Source organism: Primulina eburnea, chromosome 18 (assembly GCF_022965805.1).
Source record: "Primulina eburnea isolate SZY01 chromosome 18, ASM2296580v1, whole genome shotgun sequence".
Lineage (NCBI taxonomy): Eukaryota > Viridiplantae > Streptophyta > Magnoliopsida > Lamiales > Gesneriaceae > Primulina > Primulina eburnea.
In genome coordinates this window covers 24,890,867-24,913,593 of record NC_133118.1, presented here as the reverse complement: position 1 = coordinate 24,913,593, position 22,727 = coordinate 24,890,867, and the positions used below count along the sequence as shown (strand labels likewise).

Here is a 22,727-nt window from a genome sequence, read left to right as displayed (position 1 = left end):
TGAGACGGAGATCTTATTTAATTCATCCATTAAAAATATTACTTTTTATGCTAAGAGTATTATTTTTAATATGAATATCGGTAAAATTGATCTGTCTCGATAAAAATTCGTGAGACCGCACAAGAGCTACTCTTTGTTTTTTTCCTACTTCTATTCTAATTTATTCGATTGTTGTGTTGATCCGGCCTGTATTATCAATAAAAATGAACGTATATTTTATCGCACTCCGACGAAAAATGAACAAAACGAAAACAAATTAAGATCAACTTATTGGTGTATATCATTAAAAATAAAAAGATGCCAACTTCTAGGAGTCGAGAATTTCTAATTATTCCCACTTGAAACATGCAATAGGAAAATTAAGATAACAAGGCCAAGAACATGAATCCATGAAAATCATGCACAGGCCTTTTCACTCAGCAGCAGCAGCTTCTGGATTTGTGGCCAGCTGCAGTTTCTTGTAGAACTCCAACAATGTCTGAGGATTCAGCATGACATCCTTGACAGAACTGTCCGAATACATCTTATCGACCCATCCCACCAAAAGTGGCAACTTCTCCTCGTCAAATATTTTAACTCCAATCAAAGTTTCTGAAACCTTGATCCATCCCACGATACTTCCCAATGCGATATCGAGATATCCCACGTTTTCTCCTCCGAAGAAGGGTTTCCCTTTGCTGCAATCAGCGAAAGCTTTCTCCAAAAACACTAATCCCTCGGATATTTCATCCAGAACCACTTTTCTCGCCTCTCCTTCTGATCCCCGGAGTTTCTTGAATGATTCATACCACTGAAAGAAATGTGAATTTTAATTTTAAGAACAAGATATAGGTAGATATTGACTTGTAGTCTAGTTTTATAAGATTTAATCCAGAACCACTTTTCTCGCCTCTCCTTCTTTTTGTTGATGTTAATTTGCTTGTTAGGGAAGAATTTTGATATATATAGCTCCACATAAATTTCAGAAAAAATTTGGTCGATGTTATCAAATTATAATTTTAGCAATGTATTTTTTTTTATTTTTGTTATAAGATCTTCTTTCTGTTTTTTGTTATTTTCGTATTTTATTTTGTCAAATTTCAGTACCAATTTGTTATTTTTTTTGATAGTTTTACTCATTTGTTCAGCGCGACGTTTGGTGAAAAAATCACTAAAATTAAATGAGTAAAACTGTCAAAAAATAGTAAATTGTTATTGAAATTTGACAAAACAAAATACAAAAATAACAAAAGACAGAACAAAGATCACCGAAAAAAAATTTAAATCTCCATAATTTATATTCGTCTTTTTGCTTTTTTTTAATCTTTTATTTAGTCAAATGTCATTTTTAACAAATCTTGTCTTTTTTGAGTTCATTGAGCTTTGAACCAAGCTTAAGTTTCCATCAAATTCAATCTAAATTAAACATATAACTATCACTTCAAAATCATTGAAAATAAAAGAAATCATATCTTTGTAAGAATACTATCAAATACATAATAAAGTGTGGTATAACACATACCTTCCCATCGATATAATCTGCCCAGAAAAGGGCCATCGCACGATCATAGGGATCGGAAGGGAGAAGAGACGGGCCTTCGTTCCAGACCTCATCTATATACTGCACAATGATAAGTGATTCACAGACGGGCTTATCGCCATGGATAAGAATCGGAATCTTCTTTTGGACAGGATTGGCTTCAACCAGGATCCCACTTTTTTCATGCGGGTTAACTTCAACAAGCTCATATTCAACGGATTTGATCTTCAAAGCCAAGACAACCCTATTAACAAATGGGCTTGGCAGGATTCCTAAAAGCTTTACGCCACTTGTTCCCATTGCCAGAATACTCGACAACTCTGATTTTTTTTAGGCCTCAGTGATCATTATTATATAGGTGGGGATTTTTTTATATTATCTTTGAATTCATCGCACAAATCAGCATCTGAACGGGCTGGCAGATTAATAAATGATATAATATGATATTCTTTGTTTGAAAAAAAAAACCATGACCGGAAGGAGTCTTCGCTGTTCGTCAACATATATCAACACATTGTAATATGAGAAAAGTTTGTGTGAGTCGGTTTTACGGGTCGTATTTGTAAGACGAATATCTTATTTGGGTCATCTATGAAAAATATTACTTTTTTATGCTAAGAATATTACTTTTTATTATGAATATCCGTAAGGTTGAGACCGTCTCACGGATTAAAACGAATTGATTTGATCCATATTTAAAATGAAAATTAATAATTTTAATTTAAAAATAATAATTTTCATGAATTAAATCGGATATGATATGTGTCTCACACACGTGAGTTTTTGTGTTTAATATTTTATTCTATTAAAAAAATTCGAGTTTGAATGGTTCGAAAAGAGTGTTTCTGGGAAAAAGTATAATTTTGGTAGCTAAAATATCACTTTCCAATTTTCTTAAAATATCCTGGTATATCGACTTTGAGTACAGCCTCTATCTCTACGGACAAAATAATTTATATTTGTTTATTAATTTGGTCGTTATTTTTTGGTTTAAATATTTAGCAATGTATATTTCTTTTCTTCTGGCCGCCTGTATTGGATATTCATTTGCGTTTTTGGATGAGAACGGACCGATTTTGCCTTGTCATTTGAAGGTTGAAAGGAATTTTATTCCTTGATATATTTTCCGTTTTTAACTTTGATATTTTGACTTTCTAGACATGAGAATAATCTTGAAATCAACATGTGATACAAGACTATATTTGATATGATATCATAATATCTTTAAGATATTATCCTTGTTTCAAAAAGAGTTTGTTTCCTAATGAAATTGCTTTTTTGTCTAGGTTAAATAGGACTCAAAAAGGAGTAAACGTTGTGATAAAAAATGATATAAAAGTTTTGGCAGAGACGGACTCAGATGAAGAGAGGTTGTGTGCTCGAAGCAATCTCGCATCATTGATAAAGTGTTGTTGTGAAGTGCTGACAACATCTTGAGATAACACCTAATCAATGTTTTGATTAGTGCGCTGATTTTTGAAGACTTTTTCACTTCTCAGTTGATGCATCCTACATATTTTGGTTATACGATTTGTTAGATAGTTAGGATGTAATTTGTTACTCGTCTTTATAAGGGAGTTGTTTGATTCTTTCACTAGTATTGTTTTTTGTAAACTTACAAGTTTTTCTAGTGAATTATTTTGCCCTGAGGCACCGCACAAGTATTTGATACTTGTGCATAATTTATATCTCGTCTCTCGTATTAATATCATTCGAGTTGTGTGTTAATTTGCTAAACTGTAATTTCCGCTGCATGTTGTCGAAGGTGTTACAACACTTACGCACAACACCTACATTCTGACTCACACAACACTCACCCTCATCACTCTCACACTGTGGGAACAGAACTTTCAATTGGTATCAGAGCTTCCACTTGACGCTACTAAGTGAGATCCTGTTTTGTTTTGTTTTCACAGAAAAAATGGAAGCATCAACAAATACTGTGTTTAGACCTCCCGTGTTAGACGGATCAAATTATGCATTGTGGAAAGTAAAGATGAGGGTCTTTATAAAATCTATTGAAGAAAGAGCTTGGCTACGTGTACTTGATGGTTGGAGCCCACCAAAGATTGAGGATGCTGATGGAGACCCTCGGCTCAACCCTGAAAGTACATGGACAATCGATGAAGTGCAAACTTCAAATTTTAATTCCAAGGCTCTCAATGCTATATTTTCATCTGTTGACACAAGGATCTTTAACTTAATCACCAATTATGTCTATGCCAAAGAAGCTTGGGATATACTTCGGAAACATTGTGAAGGATCCGAGAGCGTGCGTAAAACTAGGCTAAGGATGGTGACTTCAAAATTTGAAAGCTTGAGGATGGAGGACAATGAGTCTATTCTTGAGTATGATAGCCGGTTGAGACAACTTTCTAATGAAGCTCACAGTCTTGGAGATCCCATGCCCAATGAAAGATTGGTGAACAAAGTCTTAAGATCTCTCCCTGAGAGATTTAATGTCAAAGTGTGTGCAATTGAAGAATCTAAAGACACTTCAAAAATCAATCTGGATGAATTAATGAGTTCTCTCAGAACCTTTGAGATGAACCTTGATTTACAAAGGAAGGATAAAGGGAAGAAAATAGCCCTTGAAACCTCAACCGAATCTTATGATGAAATCCTTCAAATATCTAAAGAGGTGGATAAGTCTGATTTAGGTGAAGAATCGATCTCTCTGTTTAATAAGAAATTTGGTGATTACTTGAAGACCATGAGAGAGAAGAAGAAAATTGGACAAAAATCTGTGTTGCCCAATATTACCACTTCTGCAAAAGCTCAAAAGTTTAATCCGATGAAAGGACAATTTCGACCAAAAACGAATTGCAAATCCAATCAAATGTCAGAAACCTGGATTCAGTGCAATGTAGAGAGTGTTCAGGATATAGACACTATGCCAATGAGTGTGCCAACCGACTTCGGAGAAACAAAGGCATGACTGTCACCCTGAGTGATGAAAAGTCTGATGATGATCAAGGATCAAATGAATCTGAAAATCACACATCATTATCTGTTGTCATCAAGGAGAAACGCTCAATGCAAATCAATCCTTTGGGTGTTGCCACAGGTGTTGCAATACCTGGCCGCAACACCTCTTCGAATTCAGTATGTCTTAATTCTACAATCCTTGGGGAGTCAGGTCAGTCTGAAACCCAAGAGGTAGATGATGATGAAGTCACTATAGAAAGTGTGTAGACAATGTACGAAGAACTGTATGAAGACGGGATCAAAAGAACTAAAGGAAATGCAATTCTCTCCAAAGAGAACACTGAGCTGAAGTCACAAATATCACGACTTGAAGTAATCCTAAGCAAGAAAGATCAGGAATTATGCAAAGTTAAGAAGGAGCTTGAAGAAGCAACTCTAATTCTTACCAAGCTCAATTCAAGTTCATCCAAACTTGATTCACTTTTGATGATTGGACAGAATGACAAAGCTGGACTTGGTTATCCGAATAGTCTGTTCGAAATTGGAGAATCCTCCAATAATGAAAGAAAACCAACTATCTTTGTCAAAGGAAGTGTTGAAACCTCGAATGCTACACACACTGAAAAAGGTGTTCCATCAAAAGGGCAAATATCTACCAAGAAGTCCAAATCCAGAAAACGCCACTTCATCTGTCACTACTGTTTTACACCTGGACATATCAAACCCTACTGTTTTAAACTAAGAGATGACTACAAAAGGTGGGAATCTGAACAGGTGTTTCCACAGGTGTGGTATAACACCCGGCGCAACATTGCCAACAGAAAACCGACGGTAAAAAGGATCTGGGTACCAAAGGCTAAGATTCAATGTTCTGTTATCTATACTTCATTAAAGATTAACATTGCAGGAATATGGTACTTCGACAGTGGCTGTTCACGCCACATGACAGGTTCTAAAGATCATTTGATTGACTATGTTGAACTAAGAAATGGTCATGTGACGTATGGAGGCGGTGCTAAAGGAAGAATTGCTGACAAAGGGACCTTGAATGTTGATGGATTGCCTAGTCTACCCAATGTGCTTTATGTTGAAGGCTTAACTCAAACTTAATAAGCATAAGTCAACTTTGTGATGACGGTTTACATGTTAAGTTTGATAAAGACATTTTTGAAGTTTTTGATAATGCTAATACTTGTATTTTGACAGGTACAAAGTCTGCTGATAATTGCTATCAACTTGGAGAAGACTTGGTATGCAATCATTCAAAGGTGAGTGAATTAAATTTGTGGCATAAAAAATTGGGACATGCAAACTTCAAGACATTAAAGAATCTTGGTAAGTACGATGCTGTGAGAGGTATGCCTAATTTATCCTCTGGAATTCCGTATGTTTGTGGTGCATGTCAAAAGGGCAAGCAAACACGTGTTCCCATCAAGTGTTGCAACACTTTGGACAACACGGTGTCTTGAACTTTTGCACATGGATCTTATGGGTCCAATGGAAGTTGAAAGCCTTGGAGGTAAAAAGTATTCATTTGTTTGTGTGGATGATTTCTCTCGCTTTACATGGGTAAGTTTTCTTAGAGAAAAGTCCGACACATTTGCTGTTTTCAAGAAACTACATGCTAAGATTACTAATCTACATGATTTGAGGGTTGGTAAGATAAGGACCGACCATAGTAAAGAATTTGAAAACTCACACTTTATATCATTCTGTGAAAAGATAGGGATAACTAATGAATTTTCGGCCCCTAAGACTCCTCAACAAAATGGAATAGCCGAAAGGAAGAATAGGACACTGCAAGAAATAGCTAGGGTCATGTTGAGTTGAAAGAATATTTCAAAGAGATTTTGGGCCGAGGCCTTAAACACAACATGTCATATTTCAAATCGTGTGTACTTAAGGAGTGGTTCTACTATGACATCCTATGAAATTATCATGGGAAAAAGACCGAACCTTAAGTATTTTCATGTTTTTGGGTGTGTTGTTATGTTTTGAATGACCGAGACCATCTTGCAAAGTTTGATTCTAAAAGTGACAAATGTTTATTCCTTGGTTATTCATCTAATAGTCGTGCATATCGCGTGTATAATCTCAGAACAAGAACGACTATGGAATCTATTAATGTTGTTTTTGATGATCTTGCAGATCTAACGAGAAAAACAATCGAGGATGATATTGATGGGCTGGTGGACGAAAATGAGACACTGCCTAACACAGATGTTGCACCCGGTGTTGCAACACCGGAGACAACACCTGCACTGGCAGAATCGAATGATGAACCAGGAGAGCATACTGAGAATGATGACGTTGTAACCAATGAAGAGATTGATATTCCCAGTAAGATTCAGAAAAATCATCCATCATCTCAGATCATTGGTGAAGCATTTGGAGGAATGCAAACTAGAAGAAAGGGGAAGGTAGATTAACGGAAAATGATGGGTCTAGTATGCATGCGTCCGTATACTCTCAAGTAAGCCATTCTTGTTTTGTTTCACTCATTGAACCCAAAAATATAAATGAAGCCTTAAAAGATGAATTTTGGGTTGATGCAATGCATGAGGAACTTGAACAATTTGTTAGGAATGATGTGTGGGATTTGGTTCCCAGACCTGATAATGTGAATGTTATTGGAACCAAATGGATTTTTAAAAACAAAACTGATGAATCTGGAATTGTTGTGAGAAACAAAGCAAGGCTAGTTGCTCAAGGGTATACTCAAATTGAAGGAATTGATTTTGCTGAGACATTTGCCCCTGTTGCCCGGATTGAATCGGTTAGACTTTTACTTGCTATTGCGTGTCACATGAGCATAAAATTATATCAAATGGATGTGAAAAGTGCCTTTTTGAACGGCATCTTGAAAGAAGAATCTTATGTAAGCCAACCTAAAGGATTTGAAGATCCACACCACCAGAACCATGTCTACAAGTTGAAGAAGGCACTTTATGGACTTAAACAAGCTCCACGAGCATGGTCTGGTAAGCTTACGGAATTTCTGCTTGACTTAGGCTTCAAATGAGGTGAAGTTGATAAAACTCTTTTTATTAAAAAGTCAAAGCATGAAATACTTGTGTGTCAAATTTATGTGGACGACATCATTTTTGGAGCTTCTTCTCAAAAGCATGTGGATGATTTTGTTAATTGTATGTCTACCACATTTGAAATGAGCATGGTAGGGAATTGAGTTTCTTTCTTGGATTGCAAATTAAACAAATGCATGATGGTATCTTTCTGTGTCAATCCAAGTATTCCAAGAATTTGGTGAAGAAATTTTCTACTGAGAACACTAAACACATGAAAACACCAATGGGGTCGACTGAAAAATTGTCCAAAGACGATGTTGCGGCAGGTGTTGACAACACCCAGTATCACAGCATCATAGACAGTCTTTTTTACTTAAGTGCAAGTCATCCCGACATTATGTTTAGTGTATGTTTGTGTTCCAGGTACCAGGCTGATCCTAAAGTCACTCATTTAAAAGCTGTCAAAAGAATTTTGCGATATATATCTGGAACAGTTGACTTAGGTTTGTGGTACACCAAAGAAACAAACACCAATTTAGTGGTTTTAGTGATGCTGATTGGGCAGAAAACCTTGATGATAGGAAGAGTACCACTGGTGGATGTTTTTATCTTGGTAACAATCTGGTGTCATGGTATAGTAGAAAGCAAAATTGTGTGTCTCAGTCCACTGCTGAATCTGAATATGTTGCAGCTGCTAGTTGCTGTTCACAACTTTTGTGGATGAATCAAATGATTAAAGCTTATGGATTCAACAGTGACACCTTAATTGTATACTGTGGCAACTCAAGTGCAATTGACATTTCAAAAAACCCAGTACAACACTCTCGAACGAAACACATAGACATTAGACATCATTTTATTCGAGATTTGGTTGAGAAGGGTACAATTCGAATGGAATTTGTTAGAACTAAAATCCAACTGGCTGATATTTTTACAAAACCATTGGATTTTGAGAGATTTTCCAATCTTAGGAAGTATCTCAGCTTGTGTGCACAATGATCACTCACGGATGTTGTCCTGGGTGTTACAACACCTGTGGACAACACTCAGCATGCATGTGTATTTTATTTTTAGGATGATAGACATATTGCATACATCCTATTTTGTGTAAAGCCCGTACAAGTGAAGGATACTGAATGGTGTGCTCTCAGTTGTGAATCAAACTTTCTACCAAAAGTTTCTAAAGGTTGGAGTGAGCTCAATCTAAGTCATTAAGCTGTTGAGGATGTTCGTGTACCACATGATCTTGTCCAATGTAGAAAATGACTTAGAAAAATTTTTGAGCAATAAGTTGAAAAATAGAAAAGAGGAGAAAACCTGAACAAAAAAAATGTTTAGAAGAAAATGGAAAAAGCTACCTAGAGGTGTCCAATGAAGACCGTTCTTCTAGTGTGGGAGCTACCACTTTTAAGTCAAAATACAGATGGAAAAAGCTACCTAAAGGAGTCCTATGAAGACCAAATGTTGCTGCTAAGGAATCTGGTTCTACTTCTGGTAGTCAAAAGCCAAACCCCATCACAGATACTCAAAATGTTGCAGAAGAAAGAGATCCTGATGAGCCTGAAGAATATGAACAATCTCTGGCCGAGTTTCTTGCTCACCTTAAGGAAGAAAAGGCTGCCAAGAAACAAATGTCTAAGGATGATGAACCTGATTCAGAAATGATGAAGGAATTTGAGCAAAACTGACCTGGAGCTTCTGATGATTCCTCCTCATCGTCTGTATCTGACTTTGAATCTGAGGAACAGGGTGATGCTGAATATGAGGATATTAGCTCTGAAGCTAGTGAGTCTTCTGGTGATGCTGCTGCTACTGCTGCCGGTGTTGAGGTGGATGTTGACAACACCGAGCCCAACATTGACTCTGCTGACAATGACTTAAGTAAGTCTTTTTCCCCCAAATTTTATTCTGAGGATGCCTTGGCATTATGGCCGCTGTTTATTCAGAGAGAGCTGATTGAGGAGAAAAATATTGATGTCAATGCATATGGGAAATACAACCTGATTGAGTTTCTCAAGAACAGAGGGTTGCTATCCACAGTCACCACTGTTATGCCCTACTGTCGCAGTGTGGTGTTAGAATTCTACTGTAATCTTCTGAGCAGTGTTGGAAATGAGGAATCGGTGAAGTATGGGAGAGTGTTTGTTCGGGATCATATCTACAAGTTCTCTCCTTCTGTGATCAATACATTCTTCAACACTCCGGATATTGAGGAAGTTGCCGAGGATCATACATGCTGTCACCTCTGTGCTCACTGGAGGCGTGATCACCGTGTTCCCTGATTATCCCAAGAAATTGAGTGCTGCTAATCTCGCCTTCTTTTTCTCTGTGCTGCACAAGACATCAATCTGGAATTGGACACCATCAACCAATTCTACTACTGTGACCAGATCTCAGGCGTTGGTGTTGTTTGCTATTGGCACTGGAAGGGACTTTAACTTTGGAAAGCTGGTGTTTAGGACAGCCCTACAATATGCTGAAGGAGATTTCAAGAAAACGAAGCTGCCCTACCCCTCGCTCATTTATGGAATCCTGGAATCTCAAGGTTTCATCAAGGATATTGATGAAGAACTCTGTCCTGTCGGAGGAACTCTGAAGATTTCTCCTGTCTATTTTAAGGGCCACAGAAAAATTGATCTGCCCTGGCTAAGTTCGAGCGTTGCTTCGGATGTTGGCCACACTGGTGACACAACATCTGAGCCTCTGCCTGACACTGTTGATACATCTGAGCCTCTGACTGCGAGTTTACCCCCTACACCTCCTCCTGGTTATGTTACATTATCTATCTCCTACATTCGCGCTCAGATTGCCTATGGTCGACAACAGATTGCTAATGCCAAGGAGACCATTGATCATTACGAAAATCAAGTGGCAGATTATGAGCTTCTACTTGCTGCTAGTATCCATTCTGGACAAAAATGGGGAGTAGATGATACAGCTGGAACCAGTGGAGCCAAAATGGATGATGATGATGGCAGTACTGATGGATAATGAGATTTTGAGTGTTTCTTCTGTTTGTGTCTGTCTTGATGGTTCTAGTACTTCTTACTTTAGTTGTCCTTTTATTTTCTCTAATCTTTGTTCCTCCTGATTAATGAAATGAACTGTTTCGGTGTTATGATCTGAATGTTGCAACATCTAACATACAACACCTGTGATATTTTTCATCAGGGGAAGGCTTAACAGTAGAATTCAGGGGGAGACAACTAAGTTGGCTGAGTCACTGATTTGCTAACTCAGGGGGAGTTGAGCTGTATAACCATTTTTTTTGGTTGTTTTGTCCAGAAAGGCAAAAAGGGGAGATTGAAAGGAATTTTATTCCTTGATATATTTTCCGTTTTTAACTTTGATATTTTGACTTTCTAGACATGAGAATAATCTTGAAATCAACATGTGATACAAGACTATATTTGATATGATATCATAATATCTTTATGATATCATAATATCTTTAAGATATTATCTTTGTTTCAAAAAGAGTTTGTTTCCTAATGAAATTGCTTTTTTGTCTAGGTTAAATAGGACTCAAAAAGGAGTAAACGTTGTGATGAAAAAGGATATATAAGTTTTGGCAGAGACGAACTCAGATGAAGAGAGGTTGTGTGCTCGAAGCAATCTCGCATCATTGATAAAGTGTTGTTGTGAAGTGCTGACAACATCTTGAGATAACACCTAATCAATGTTTTGATTAGTGCGCTGATTTTTGAAGACTTTTTCACTTTTCAGTTGATGCATCCTACATATTTTGGTTGTACGATTTGTTAGAGAGTTAGGATGCAATTTGTTACTCGCTTTTATAAGGGAGTTTTTTGATTCTTTAACTAGTATTGTTTTTTGTAAACTTACAAGTTTTTCTAGTGAATTATTTTGCCCTGAGGCACCGCACAAGTATTTGATACTTGTGCATAATTTATATCTCGTCTCTCGTATTAGTATCATTCGAGTTGTGTGTTAATTTGCTAAACTGTAATTTCCACTGCATGTTGTCGTGGGTGTTACAACACCTACGCACAACACCTACATTCTGACTCACACAACACTCACCCTCATCACTCTCACACTGTGCGAACAGAACTTTCAAAGGTGATTGTTTTATTTATTTTTCTTTGTTTTTTAGTTATTGATACCTCTGGAAGAGCCCGGGTTATGCATGACACAGGACAGTAAATGGATAAACCGAATCATGGTAAGTTTGCAGAAGAAGCTCAAAAGTAGCTGGCACGTGAGTGCCCGAGACGTTATTTACCTGGACTACCAGAGGCCTGAGCTTTCAGATGAATTCCCAGGTGATGACTCTCTACCCGGGATATCTCGGTAATAGTACCGCATTTGAGTGCGAGAGCAGGTAATATCTTATCTTGATAAACGTACCTGACAGATTGATTTGATGGGATGAAAAAGACATATCAGCGTGACAGGAACTTGATATTAGATGACTATAAATGATAAGTAGGCATTTAAAACAAGACCATCATTATCTTCTTTCCTAAAAATAGCCGGTTTGCTTTGCATTAAAAGGAGACATATACATATATACACCAGTGTCATTATTTTTGAAAAAAACTACATTGGTTTTCTTCATTTTTAATCTGCTGACTTAAGCATCGGAGTGACCACACCGGACATCTCTCTGGCGCTCGTTCACATGTTTTGTCTTCTTATTTCCAGGACATCATGGTAGCCCTACTCCAAAGAGATACTCTCAATTTGGTTACTGATTCTGATTTCGAATCGGCAACGAGAGCCACCCTCGTGTTTAGTTGCCATCGTTGAGTTTGGAACCCTGAACAGAGTGCCGGTGATAAGCCGGAGGAAGGTGAGGATGACGTCAAGTCATCATGCCCCTTATGCCCTGGGCGACACACGTGCTACAATGGCTGGGACAAAGGTTCCAGTAAGTCTTGAATGAGCCCCTCGAAAGCTTGATGCAAATAATCTTGCGGCTCACTTTTCCCTCATTTTCTTATCAGATTTGGTGGATTGCCCGACCTAGCTCGTCCTTTTCATCTGGATCATATCATTGGCGCCGTCTATAGGAAATTGATCTCAAGGCGTAGATATGGCTCCCAGTAGAAGAGCGAACCACGAAACTCTCGGGTTCCTGGAGCTAACCCACCCCTCTCTGGTCAAGGTGGCCCTCCACTCACTAGACCTCAGCCTACTATCACCTTGTCACTCGAAGAATTGGCCCGGATTATATCCAACGTCGTCGAGAAGGCCATAGCAAAAAAGGCCCATTCTCATCATTCTATCCAGCCAGGGCGTGAGCAAGAGCGAGATCAAGGAGGCAAAGAAGATGAGGTAAGAGCGGAGGAGAGAGAATTCAGTGCTAGTTCCAAATCCCCTACTGTAGCTGAACAATTGCAGGATTTAAGGAGGAAAATGAAGATCTTGGAGGGGCAGGTTAGAGGTCAGAATAGTATTTGGATAGTCACTAAAGGATGTCATTTCTCTGACGTCATCATCCGAGAACCTCTGCCAGGGCACTTCAAATCCGCAAAGGTAAAGGATTATGACGGGAGTGCCGAACCTGAAGAACATCTCGCCCAATTCGGAAATATGGTTATGCTACACTATTATGGAGATAGGATTAAGTGTAAAGTGTTATTGACTACTTTGGTTGACTCAGCCCAAAGATGGTTTGAAGGATTGTCTGCTGAAAGTATCCAGTCTTTTGAAGATTTCCAAAAATTGTTCTTACATCATTTTAGTAGCAGCAAGAAGTACAAAAGAACCACTTTCAGCTTGTTCCAAGTGAAGCAGAACCCTGAAGAAACTCTAAGTGCATACATCAGGAGATTCAATCGAGTCGCTTTGGATGTCCCTTCCTGCACCCTTGAAACAAAAACTACTGCATTTACCCAGGGTTTACGGGAGAGAGAATTTTTCTGGTCGTTAACCAAGAAATCGCCCAGGGACTTTGAGGATCTTCTGGCCCGAGCAGAAAAATACATTAACATGGAGGAAGCCCAGAAGCAGAAGCGAGATGCTTTAAAGAGAGAAAGAGGTGATCGGGTCGCCAGTCCTGAGGAGAGAGTTCAGAAGAGGGTAAACTCCAGGCATTTTTCTCATTATGTGCCTCTGAAAATTACCCGGGACAGGGATGTCCAAGAATGCAGCTCGGGACCGTGAACCCCAATCCACAATCTGTTAGATCCGAGAAGAATGGATTTTGTACCCTTCACAAAGTATGTTCTCATGACACAAGTGAGTGTCGAATGTTGAAAAATGAATTCATCCATCCTACTGCCCCATGATACAATCTATCAAATAGAAGGACAAGATTGCAACCCTGGTCAATTCAACGTCCATGACCTAGTTCACGAGAGGATTCACGAGGTGCCCCGAGCCAAAGAAAAAATCAAGAACCAGAGTGGAAGAAGGCCTCATCCCCTACCTTAGGAGTGATAAAAAAATTATTTCTGGAGGCTTCACGGATGGTGATTCTAATCGGAATCGAAAGGTACAAGGTAGGAGAGATTTTTTGGAAGTCGAAAGAGCAAGGGGGAATGAATTGGTCATCAGCTTTGGCCGAGATAATCTCCGGGAGTCAGCCTTCCTCATAATAATGCCCTATCAATCCAAGCCCGAGTTGCTAACTTGATGTCATGAGGGTCTTTGTGGATTCGAGCAGCTTTGTTAAAGTCATCTTCAAGGAAGCCCTAGTGCAAATGAATTTACAAGGGTGCTAGTTACAGCCAATAAAAACCGCCCTTTTCCGTTTTCTGGTCACGCCTTGTACCCGGAGGGAGAAATTATTTTGTCTTTGACCCTGTGCACCCGAGAAGTAAGAAAAACTGTCATGACCACTTTTACAGTTGTGGATGCCTCTTCATCATACTATATTTTCTTGGGTCGACCGGTTATGAACGAACTAAAATTTGTAGCATCCACTTATCACCAGAAGATAAAATTTCAAGTCGAAATCAGGTAGGAGAAGTACGGGGAGATCAACCCTCTTCTCGGAAATGTTATGTGGAAACAGTTCGGGTGGACCAAAAGAAGGAGAGGCGGGAGAAGGAGGGAGGAGGTCGTACTGAGGAGGTGGAGAGGAAAGCAGAAAAGGGAGAAGTACATTTTGTGGTAGAGGAGAAGCAAGAGGTGGTGGAGATTATGCCGGAAAAGGAAACCCTGGTGGCTCGAGATCTTGGCTTATCCACCCGGGTCAGTCTATTGAATTGTTTCAAAACTAACTTTAATGTTTTTGCCTAGTGACAACAGGAATTGGCTGGGATTTTATCCGTTGTGGCTGAGCATAGATTGATATCATCTCGGGATCCCAACATGTGAAACATAAAAACAGACACTTTGGCCCGGAGAAAGACAAGTGATTGATGAACAAGTCCGGGAATTGTTGCAAGCTGGCATCATTCGAGAAATACAATTTCCTACTTGAATCTCGAATGTAGTGTTGGTTCCTAAGGCTGCAGAGGATGTGTGTAGATTTCAGGGATCTTAACAAAGCTTGCCCCAATGATCATTATCCTCTTCGCCGGATTGATCAGCTGGTGGATTCCACTTATGGCTACAAATTGCTCAGTTTTATAGACGCTTATCAGGGGTACCACCAAATACCTCTGGCCGAGACCGATCAAGACAAGGCCAGTTTTTTTACCTCGGGAGGCACATTTTGCTATGTAGTCATGCCTTTCGGGTTAAAGAATGCTGGAGCAACGTGCCGAAACACTGAAGTGTACGTGGATGATATACTGGGCAAGTTCCGAGAGATTTCTTGTTTTATTCCTGATTTGGAAGAAACGTTTTGAGACGTCTACTACATAAAATACTACTAGAATTTTTTTGCAAGATCATTTTCAAAAAGTTTATCTTTATGCATGCACGTAATAGTATCGTAAAATTTCACATTTTAAAATAAAAGTAATCAACTAACTGATGAAAATAATGCAGTTTAAAAATAGACAATTCGTCAACCCTCGACATATTTTAAAATAAAACAAATATGAAACGTGTGAAGTTCCTGATAATCATCATCATAATAAAAAGAATGAGTATGAAAATATACATCCACTCCTAACTCAAAACATAATGTGCGGAAAATACGGTCATCGGGTTCGCGTGCGTACAACCAACCCTATTTTCAAATAGTTTGCAAGAAACATGAAAGGTGTGTTAGCTTCTTAAATACCTAAATAACTAAATTTCTGAATCACTTTCTCAATATATTGAGATTAACAGAAGGAATAACACTTACTATGTTTTTTACTTTGATGTCTAGTATCTACCTCACCCAAATCTTTCATTTTGAATTGAGAGGTTAAATATTTATTAGTTTCATTTATTCCTTGCATATTTGTACTAATAATTAACATTTCATCTACGTAGAGACATATTATAACTCCATGATCTTATGAGAATTTTGGGTAGATACATTTATCGGGGTTATTATGGTGAAATCGATGTGATAAGATTATTGTCTCAAATTTATCATTCCATTGTTTAGGAGCCTATTTTAGTCCATACAAATATTTGACTATTTTGCAAACTTTCTTTTCATTTTCAAGCATTACAAACTCTTCAGGTTGTTCCATGTATATTTTTTTATTCTAGATCTCTATTTCGGAAGGCTGTTTTAACATCTATTTTTGTGTATATATAAATTATATATTGATGCTAAAGCAAATATTACTCTAATGGATGAAATCCGTGCAATGAGTGCATACAAATCAAAATAATCTACTCTTTTTTATGGTTTAGATTTTTTGGCTACTAGTCTTGCTTTAAATGTCTGTATAGATCCATCTGTATTCCATTTCCTTCTAAAAACCCATTTACAACCGATGGGTTTAGAGCCACAAGATAGATCTACCAACAACCATGTATTATTAGATAAAACATAATCTATTTCATCCTTGCCCGCTTCTTTCTGGAAAGCAAAATCTCTTGAGTTTTGCCTAATGAAATGTTGTTGGATCTATTCCCTTTCACTAATAAGACTATGGCTTGTGAAGATATAAAGTCAGAACCAGAATTCTTTTCTTTCTTAGCCCTCTCACATTTCATTATTTCACCAAGAATTTCAATAGCTTTTATCATTGTTAGATTTATTAATTATACTCGATTTGACATAAAATTTAAATATCTAAGCTTTTCAATAGCTTTTCTTTTATTATTGTCAGAACCACGATTTGACAGAAACTTTAAATATCTAAGATTTAAATGTCCCAAGCGATTATGCCATAAAATAGAGGATGAGTCAATCATGTCATCAGAATAATCAATCTTATTATCATTTTTATTGTTACAGACAAGATTGGCTTGAACATATTATCACAAGAGCATGTAATCAGAATAATCAATCTTATTATCATTTTTATTGTTACAAACAAGATTGGCTTGAACATATTATCACAAGAGTACCCTTTACCAAAAAATACACCTTTCTTGGATATTATAAAATTTTCACCCTCAAGTGCAACCTTCATACCTTTTTTGCTTAGGATATTTGCAGATACAAGATTATTTCTTACATCTGGAACATTTGTAAGAATTAATTTCTTTCCTGAAGTGAATTGTAGTTCCATTGACCCTTTTCCATGAACCTTTGTTGTGTCATGATTCCCCACCACCACCTTTTCTTCATTGGCAACATCTTTATACTCCACAGATGGAGACTTATCATTTCAGACATGAATAGTTGCTCCAGAATCAAACCAACCAGAGACGGATTGATATAAGGGCTGTACTGGGCTGTAGCCCACCCCATTTTTAAAAATTTAGCGACGGTTTTTCAAACCGTCGCTAATATTTGCGACGGTTTGTACAACCGTCGCCGATGGGGATCGGCGACTGTTTTAATTATACCGTCGCTACTAGCGACGGTTTATTCAAATGTGAATAAAAACAGTCGCTATTAGCGACGGTTTTTCAAAAAACAGTTGCTAATGGCGACGGTTGTTCCAAAAACCGTCGTACATCCGTCCAATCAAGTCCGGACCATTTATAAGGATGAGACCAAATACATTTTATTCTTGTTTAATATTATAACTTGAACTATTTGAAAATGGAACATCAATCTGCTGCAAAGAAAGGAAAAACATTGATATCTTCTTTCTTTAAGAAGAGAGATCGTCAAGCTAGTGAAGATACTTCAATTCCTACGGTCCTTACAATGCAACATCAATCCAGTGAAAGTCTTCTATTTCCCAATATCCAAATTCCTTCATGTTCCTCTCCTAGAGACGATCATCAGTCTTCGTCTACTTTTATTGAACGAGATCCGGGAAAAAGAAAACAGATATGTGAATATCATGTTAATGTACGAGATGAGATAAGACGTTCATATCTAAATATGGGGCCTTATCAACCAGATATGTTGGAGTATCCAGGTACGAAATTTGGAAGCCAGAATCGTCGTTTTCAGAAAAAATGGTTTCAGAAATTTTATTGGTTGGAGTATTCGCCTTCAACAAATAAGGCATATTGTTTCTATTGCTTTCTTTTCCTGAATGATGTTAATTCATCTAATATCTCGGCATTGGTCAATGAAGGATTTGACAATTGGAAAAGGGTAAACCAAGGAAAAACATGTGCTTTTCTTTCCCATATTGGTTCTGCAGCTTCTTCACCTCATACTATGTGTGAGAGAAGGGCTGAAAATTTGATGAGGCCCTCACAACATATTGATAAAGTGATGCATGCACAATCTAAAGAGGAAAAAGAGAAAAATCGTCTGCGTTTGAGCACCTCAATTGTAGCTGTTCGTTGGCTAGCACTTCAAGGTTGTGCTTTTAGAGGTAACGATGAATCTCTATCTTCATCTAATCGTGGAAATTTTCTTGAATTGGTGAAGGCTTTTGCAAAAATGAATATAGAAATTGATGAAGTTGTGCTTGAGAATGCTCCAAAAAATGCCCAATATATCGCTCCAGAAATTCAGAAAGAGATTTTACATATTATGGCCAATAGAGTACGAAAGATGGTTCGTGAAGAAGTTGGAGATAAATACTTTTGTATTCTTGTTGATGAAGCCCGAGATATATCTAAACGAGAGCAAATGGCCATTATATTGAGGTTTGTGAACAATCATGGGATTTTGACAGAAAGATTTTTTGCCATCAAAAGTGTTAGTGACACTACCTCAATGAATTTGAAAAATGAGATATCAAATGTTCTTGTTCATCATGATCTCCATGTTAAGAAAATCAGAGGCCAAGGATATGATGGTGCTAGCAATAGGCGTGGAGCCTGGAATGGACTTCAAGCATTATTTCTCAAAGATTGTCCCTATGCATACTATGTCCACTGTTTTGCACATCGTTTACAACTGACATTGGTTTCTGCAGCTAAGGATGTTAGTGTTATTTGGGAATTCTTTTCTCATTTGGACAATATTGTTAATATTGTCACTTCTTCTACTAAGCGCATTGCTGAATTACATACTGCACAAAGAAATGAAATTGAGTATATGTTGTCAATTGGAGAACGTGATTCTGGAAGTGGTGCAAACCAGATTGGTAATTTGCAACGAGCAGGAGCTACTCGTTGGAGTTCTCACTATGATTCGGTAAAAAGCTTGATAGGTATGTACACTGCAACTTGCAAAGTTTTTGAAGTTCTCAGTGATCATTCTCCAAATGGAAGAGCTAAGGCTGAAGTTCGGGGGATTTACAGAAACATGGCAAGCTTTGAATTTGTGTTTATTTTGCACTTAATGCATAAAATTATGAGAACACCAGATACTCTTTGTCAAATTCTTCAAAAAAATCTCAAGACATTTTGACTGCTATCACATTTGTCACTACTACCAAAACTTGCCTTCAAGAATTTAGAGAATGTGGGTGGAATGAATTTCTTCAGGAAGTTAAAGTTTTTTGCTCAAGAAATGAAATTGATGTGCCTGATCTTGATTGTCTATATAAGATTGGACGTTCCTGTCGGCAAACTACAATAGAACATCATTACCACTTTGATGTTTTTAATGCAGCAATAGATTTCATTTTGATGGAGTTAAATACTCGGTTCAATGAGTCATCGGTGGAACTTCTTTCTCTTAGTACAGCTTTAGATCCTAAAAATTCATTTGATTCATTTAACAGTGATGATATTTGCAAGCTTGCGAAGAAGTTTTATCCTGGAGATTTCACAGATCAAGAAATTGTTACTTTGGAGTATGAATTGATACATTATAAACTTGATGTGATGCAGAATTTAAAGGTTTCTACACTTGTTGAGTTGTGTCAGCAATTGACCGAGAGTGGACGGTCAAGTGTTTATGTTATGTTGACTAGATTGATTCATCTTGTTTTGACATTACCTGTGTCTACTGCCACTACTGAGCGAGCTTTTTCAGCAATGAAGCATGTGAAGACGGCACTTCGCAATAAAATGGAGGATGACTTTCTTGCCGATTGTTTGACACTCTATATTGAACGAGATTTAGCTAAACATATTGATGTAAATTCTATTATTGATGAATTTTATGTTTTAAAATCTCGTAGGGCACAACTTTGTTGAACGATATAATGTATTTTTTTTAATAATATATAACTTATCATATTGAGTTCAAGCCCCCCTCAACTTTTATTCCTGGATCCGTCCCTGAAACCAACAATCACGAGATTTCATAATTGTTGTCATATTCAATTTTGATATCATGCTAATTTGCGTTTTGAAACCATAGCAACAAGTTCATTATTTTCTTGTTCATCTTTTGGTAGCATCATTTTTCCCAAATTTCAATTTCTTTTGGACACAAGAAGAACAAATCATAGAGACAATCAGACATTGAATTTCATTATCTCCCTTTTTCTTGTGTACAACTTTTAAAGTATCTGAATCTCCATCATTTGGAGCAGGCAAACCAGGAAGATTGGAATCAAGAATATAAACTTTTCTCAATTAGTGAGAAGAAATATTAACTTGTCCTTACAGCTAGTGAAGTTCAATCCATTACACACAATTATTACCTCAATATTGTTATATAAAGTTGTGCAGAATCTTACCAAACCAAAAAAATTGTATTTACTTTTGAGGAGTGAAAAACATTTTCTTTGAGGTAATATTTTCCCCCAATATTTTGTTGTTGCAGGGAAACAATAAGCAGCTTATCCTAGGATACAACAAAGCCCTTAGAGGTAAAAGATCAAACACTCTTATTATCATAGATATTGAAACAAGGGATTTGTTTGACATGAAATTGGTTTGGGCCGATGTCAAACCAACACAACTGTTGGTGAAAGATGCCCATTGATCCAAAGGAATCGACCAGTCCATTCATGCAAAGGATACAACCCATTCCTCTTAATAATATAATTCAAGAATTTAAATTGGCATCATTACATGAATTTTCCTTTACGAAAATAGGCTCGTCTAGTATACTATCTGGATTGTCATGGACATATTCTCTTTTTAACATTCTTCTCCATGAACTTAGAATTTGGACAAAGAAAAGTTGCATTATAAAATTATAATATTTATATTTAGTGAATAACATAATATATCTATCTACTAAAAAATGTCAGGTAATTCAAGAATATACAGAGCTTGAATATATTTCGTTTTCTTCTATGTGTATTGACTGTTAAAATTGTCTACCCCAATAAATTATGTTTTAAATAGGGTAGTCATTCTTTTAGCTATCTCACTAAGAGATTCTCCGTCTAAGACTAACTCTTTTGTTTATGCGAAAATCATGTCCCAATGATTTTAACTGATCTCGTAAGACTCTTTTTTAAATGTTGAATGATTCATTCTTTATTGAGATCAAGTGTACCTGCTGCGATTTTCATAGCCGATATCCAATCATCTATGAGATCTTCTATGTTTTTGAAAATCTGTATATACAGGTTAAGCATAACCGCATAGGAATGCATTGGTTCTAAAGCACTCTTACCATAGGGTGTTTGATGCAAAGGAAATTGATTCCACCTTGATCGTCATCCCACGGGGTTTTATTCTCCGCCGATTTTGAAGTTCGTTCCGGTTCCTCTCATGTTTGTATAGTAAAATCCCAAGCTTTTCCTAGGTAGTTCTTGGAGAGGTATTCTATTAATAATATAATTTTCACCTCCACTTGTGTTCATCTTCATATCTAAGATCTTAAGGTTTGCAAAAAACTCTACAAAGTTTTGAAGATCATCTAGACCAATCTTTTCTATACTTGTCATCATATATTCATATTGTTTTCTTTTCTGATATTGTTTTGATAAGACTGATCATTTTTTCGTCGTCATTTAGAGGTTTTTCTATTACTTTACAATTTCCTCTATGATGTAATAATGGTTCTGTTCCAAAACATGGTGAAAACCTGTCTTCCTAGATCTTTTTACTAGAAGTTGGCTTTTGTTCTAGAGTTTAGATTCTTGTTTGAATATTTTTTTGTGTTCCAAGAATTTCTTGTTGTTTTTCAATGTTTTCTTTAATTTTCTATAGTACATAGTATAGCTTATTATCATAGTTTTGTACCGTCTTTTGGATTTCTCTAATATCTTCCCGAGAGTTTAAAACATTTCGGGACTATTTCTAGGAACCTATCACTTTGAATAATAAATTTATCTTAGGATTCTGATATATTCATCTTTGCTCCTAATATCTAATCTTGGTTATATCTTCTTGTTTCAAGTATTCAAAAGTATTGGAATAAGTCTTATAAATAATTAATCTCGAAACGTATATTTGCATCCAATTTGAGAAGATATCCTCCTTAAACATTTGATTACATGATAATAATAGTAATATTACATGTTTGAAATATTTTATATCGGGTTCTGATACCAATTTTGGCTCAAAATAAAATCAATGATATTTTTTTTTATCACTTTTGCAAAATCCAAGTATGCAAACCAAGTTTTTTTGTCATCGGGACAGAATCCTAACATGAAACTTGGATTGAGAATTTTTTTTTAAAAAAAATTTACTCATAAAATAAGTATTGTAAAAAAAATGCAAGAATACTATACAAAAATATTTTCCAGAAAAATATCTTAGGTCATAAGTTGAGTATACATTTTCTGTTTGGTATAGAAATTGAGTTGTTTTGATGTAAAACCATCACTAAAATAGAATTTGTGATCGGAGATATCATTTGATTTTATATTACCGAGTATCATCATTGTATGGCTATTGCCGTGATTCCGACGTCACATTCCTCATCATATAGACTTCAGTACGGACGTGCATTTAATTATTTCTTAATATGAAAAAAATACAAATCCAACTTTATATTTTTTTTTATTTTTTGAAAAAATAAATCATTTGACATGCCATCTTGATAATCTTATCAACCATCTAATAAT

At 36.7% G+C, this 22,727-nt stretch overlaps 2 protein-coding genes across 2 annotated transcripts; one reads left to right on the top strand and one right to left on the bottom strand.

The window, feature by feature from the left end:
- Window positions 1–256: 256 nt before the first annotated feature.
- LOC140820080 (glutathione S-transferase U17-like) lies at window positions 257–1,883 on the bottom strand. The gene is made up of 2 exons (XM_073180393.1): window positions 1,502–1,883; window positions 257–790 (listed from the first exon to the last, which is right to left on the bottom strand). The coding sequence occupies exons 1-2, from the start codon at window positions 1,817–1,819 to the stop codon at window positions 413–415; spliced, it is 696 nt and encodes a 231-aa protein (XP_073036494.1). The 5' UTR covers window positions 1,820–1,883; the 3' UTR covers window positions 257–412.
- A 15,611-nt stretch (window positions 1,884–17,494) lies between these two features.
- LOC140819192 (uncharacterized) lies at window positions 17,495–20,683 on the top strand. Its single transcript, XM_073179201.1, has 2 exons — window positions 17,495–19,111; window positions 20,522–20,683. The coding sequence occupies exons 1-2, from the start codon at window positions 17,495–17,497 to the stop codon at window positions 20,681–20,683; spliced, it is 1,779 nt and encodes a 592-aa protein (XP_073035302.1).
- The last annotated feature ends 2,044 nt before the right edge of the window (window positions 20,684–22,727 follow it).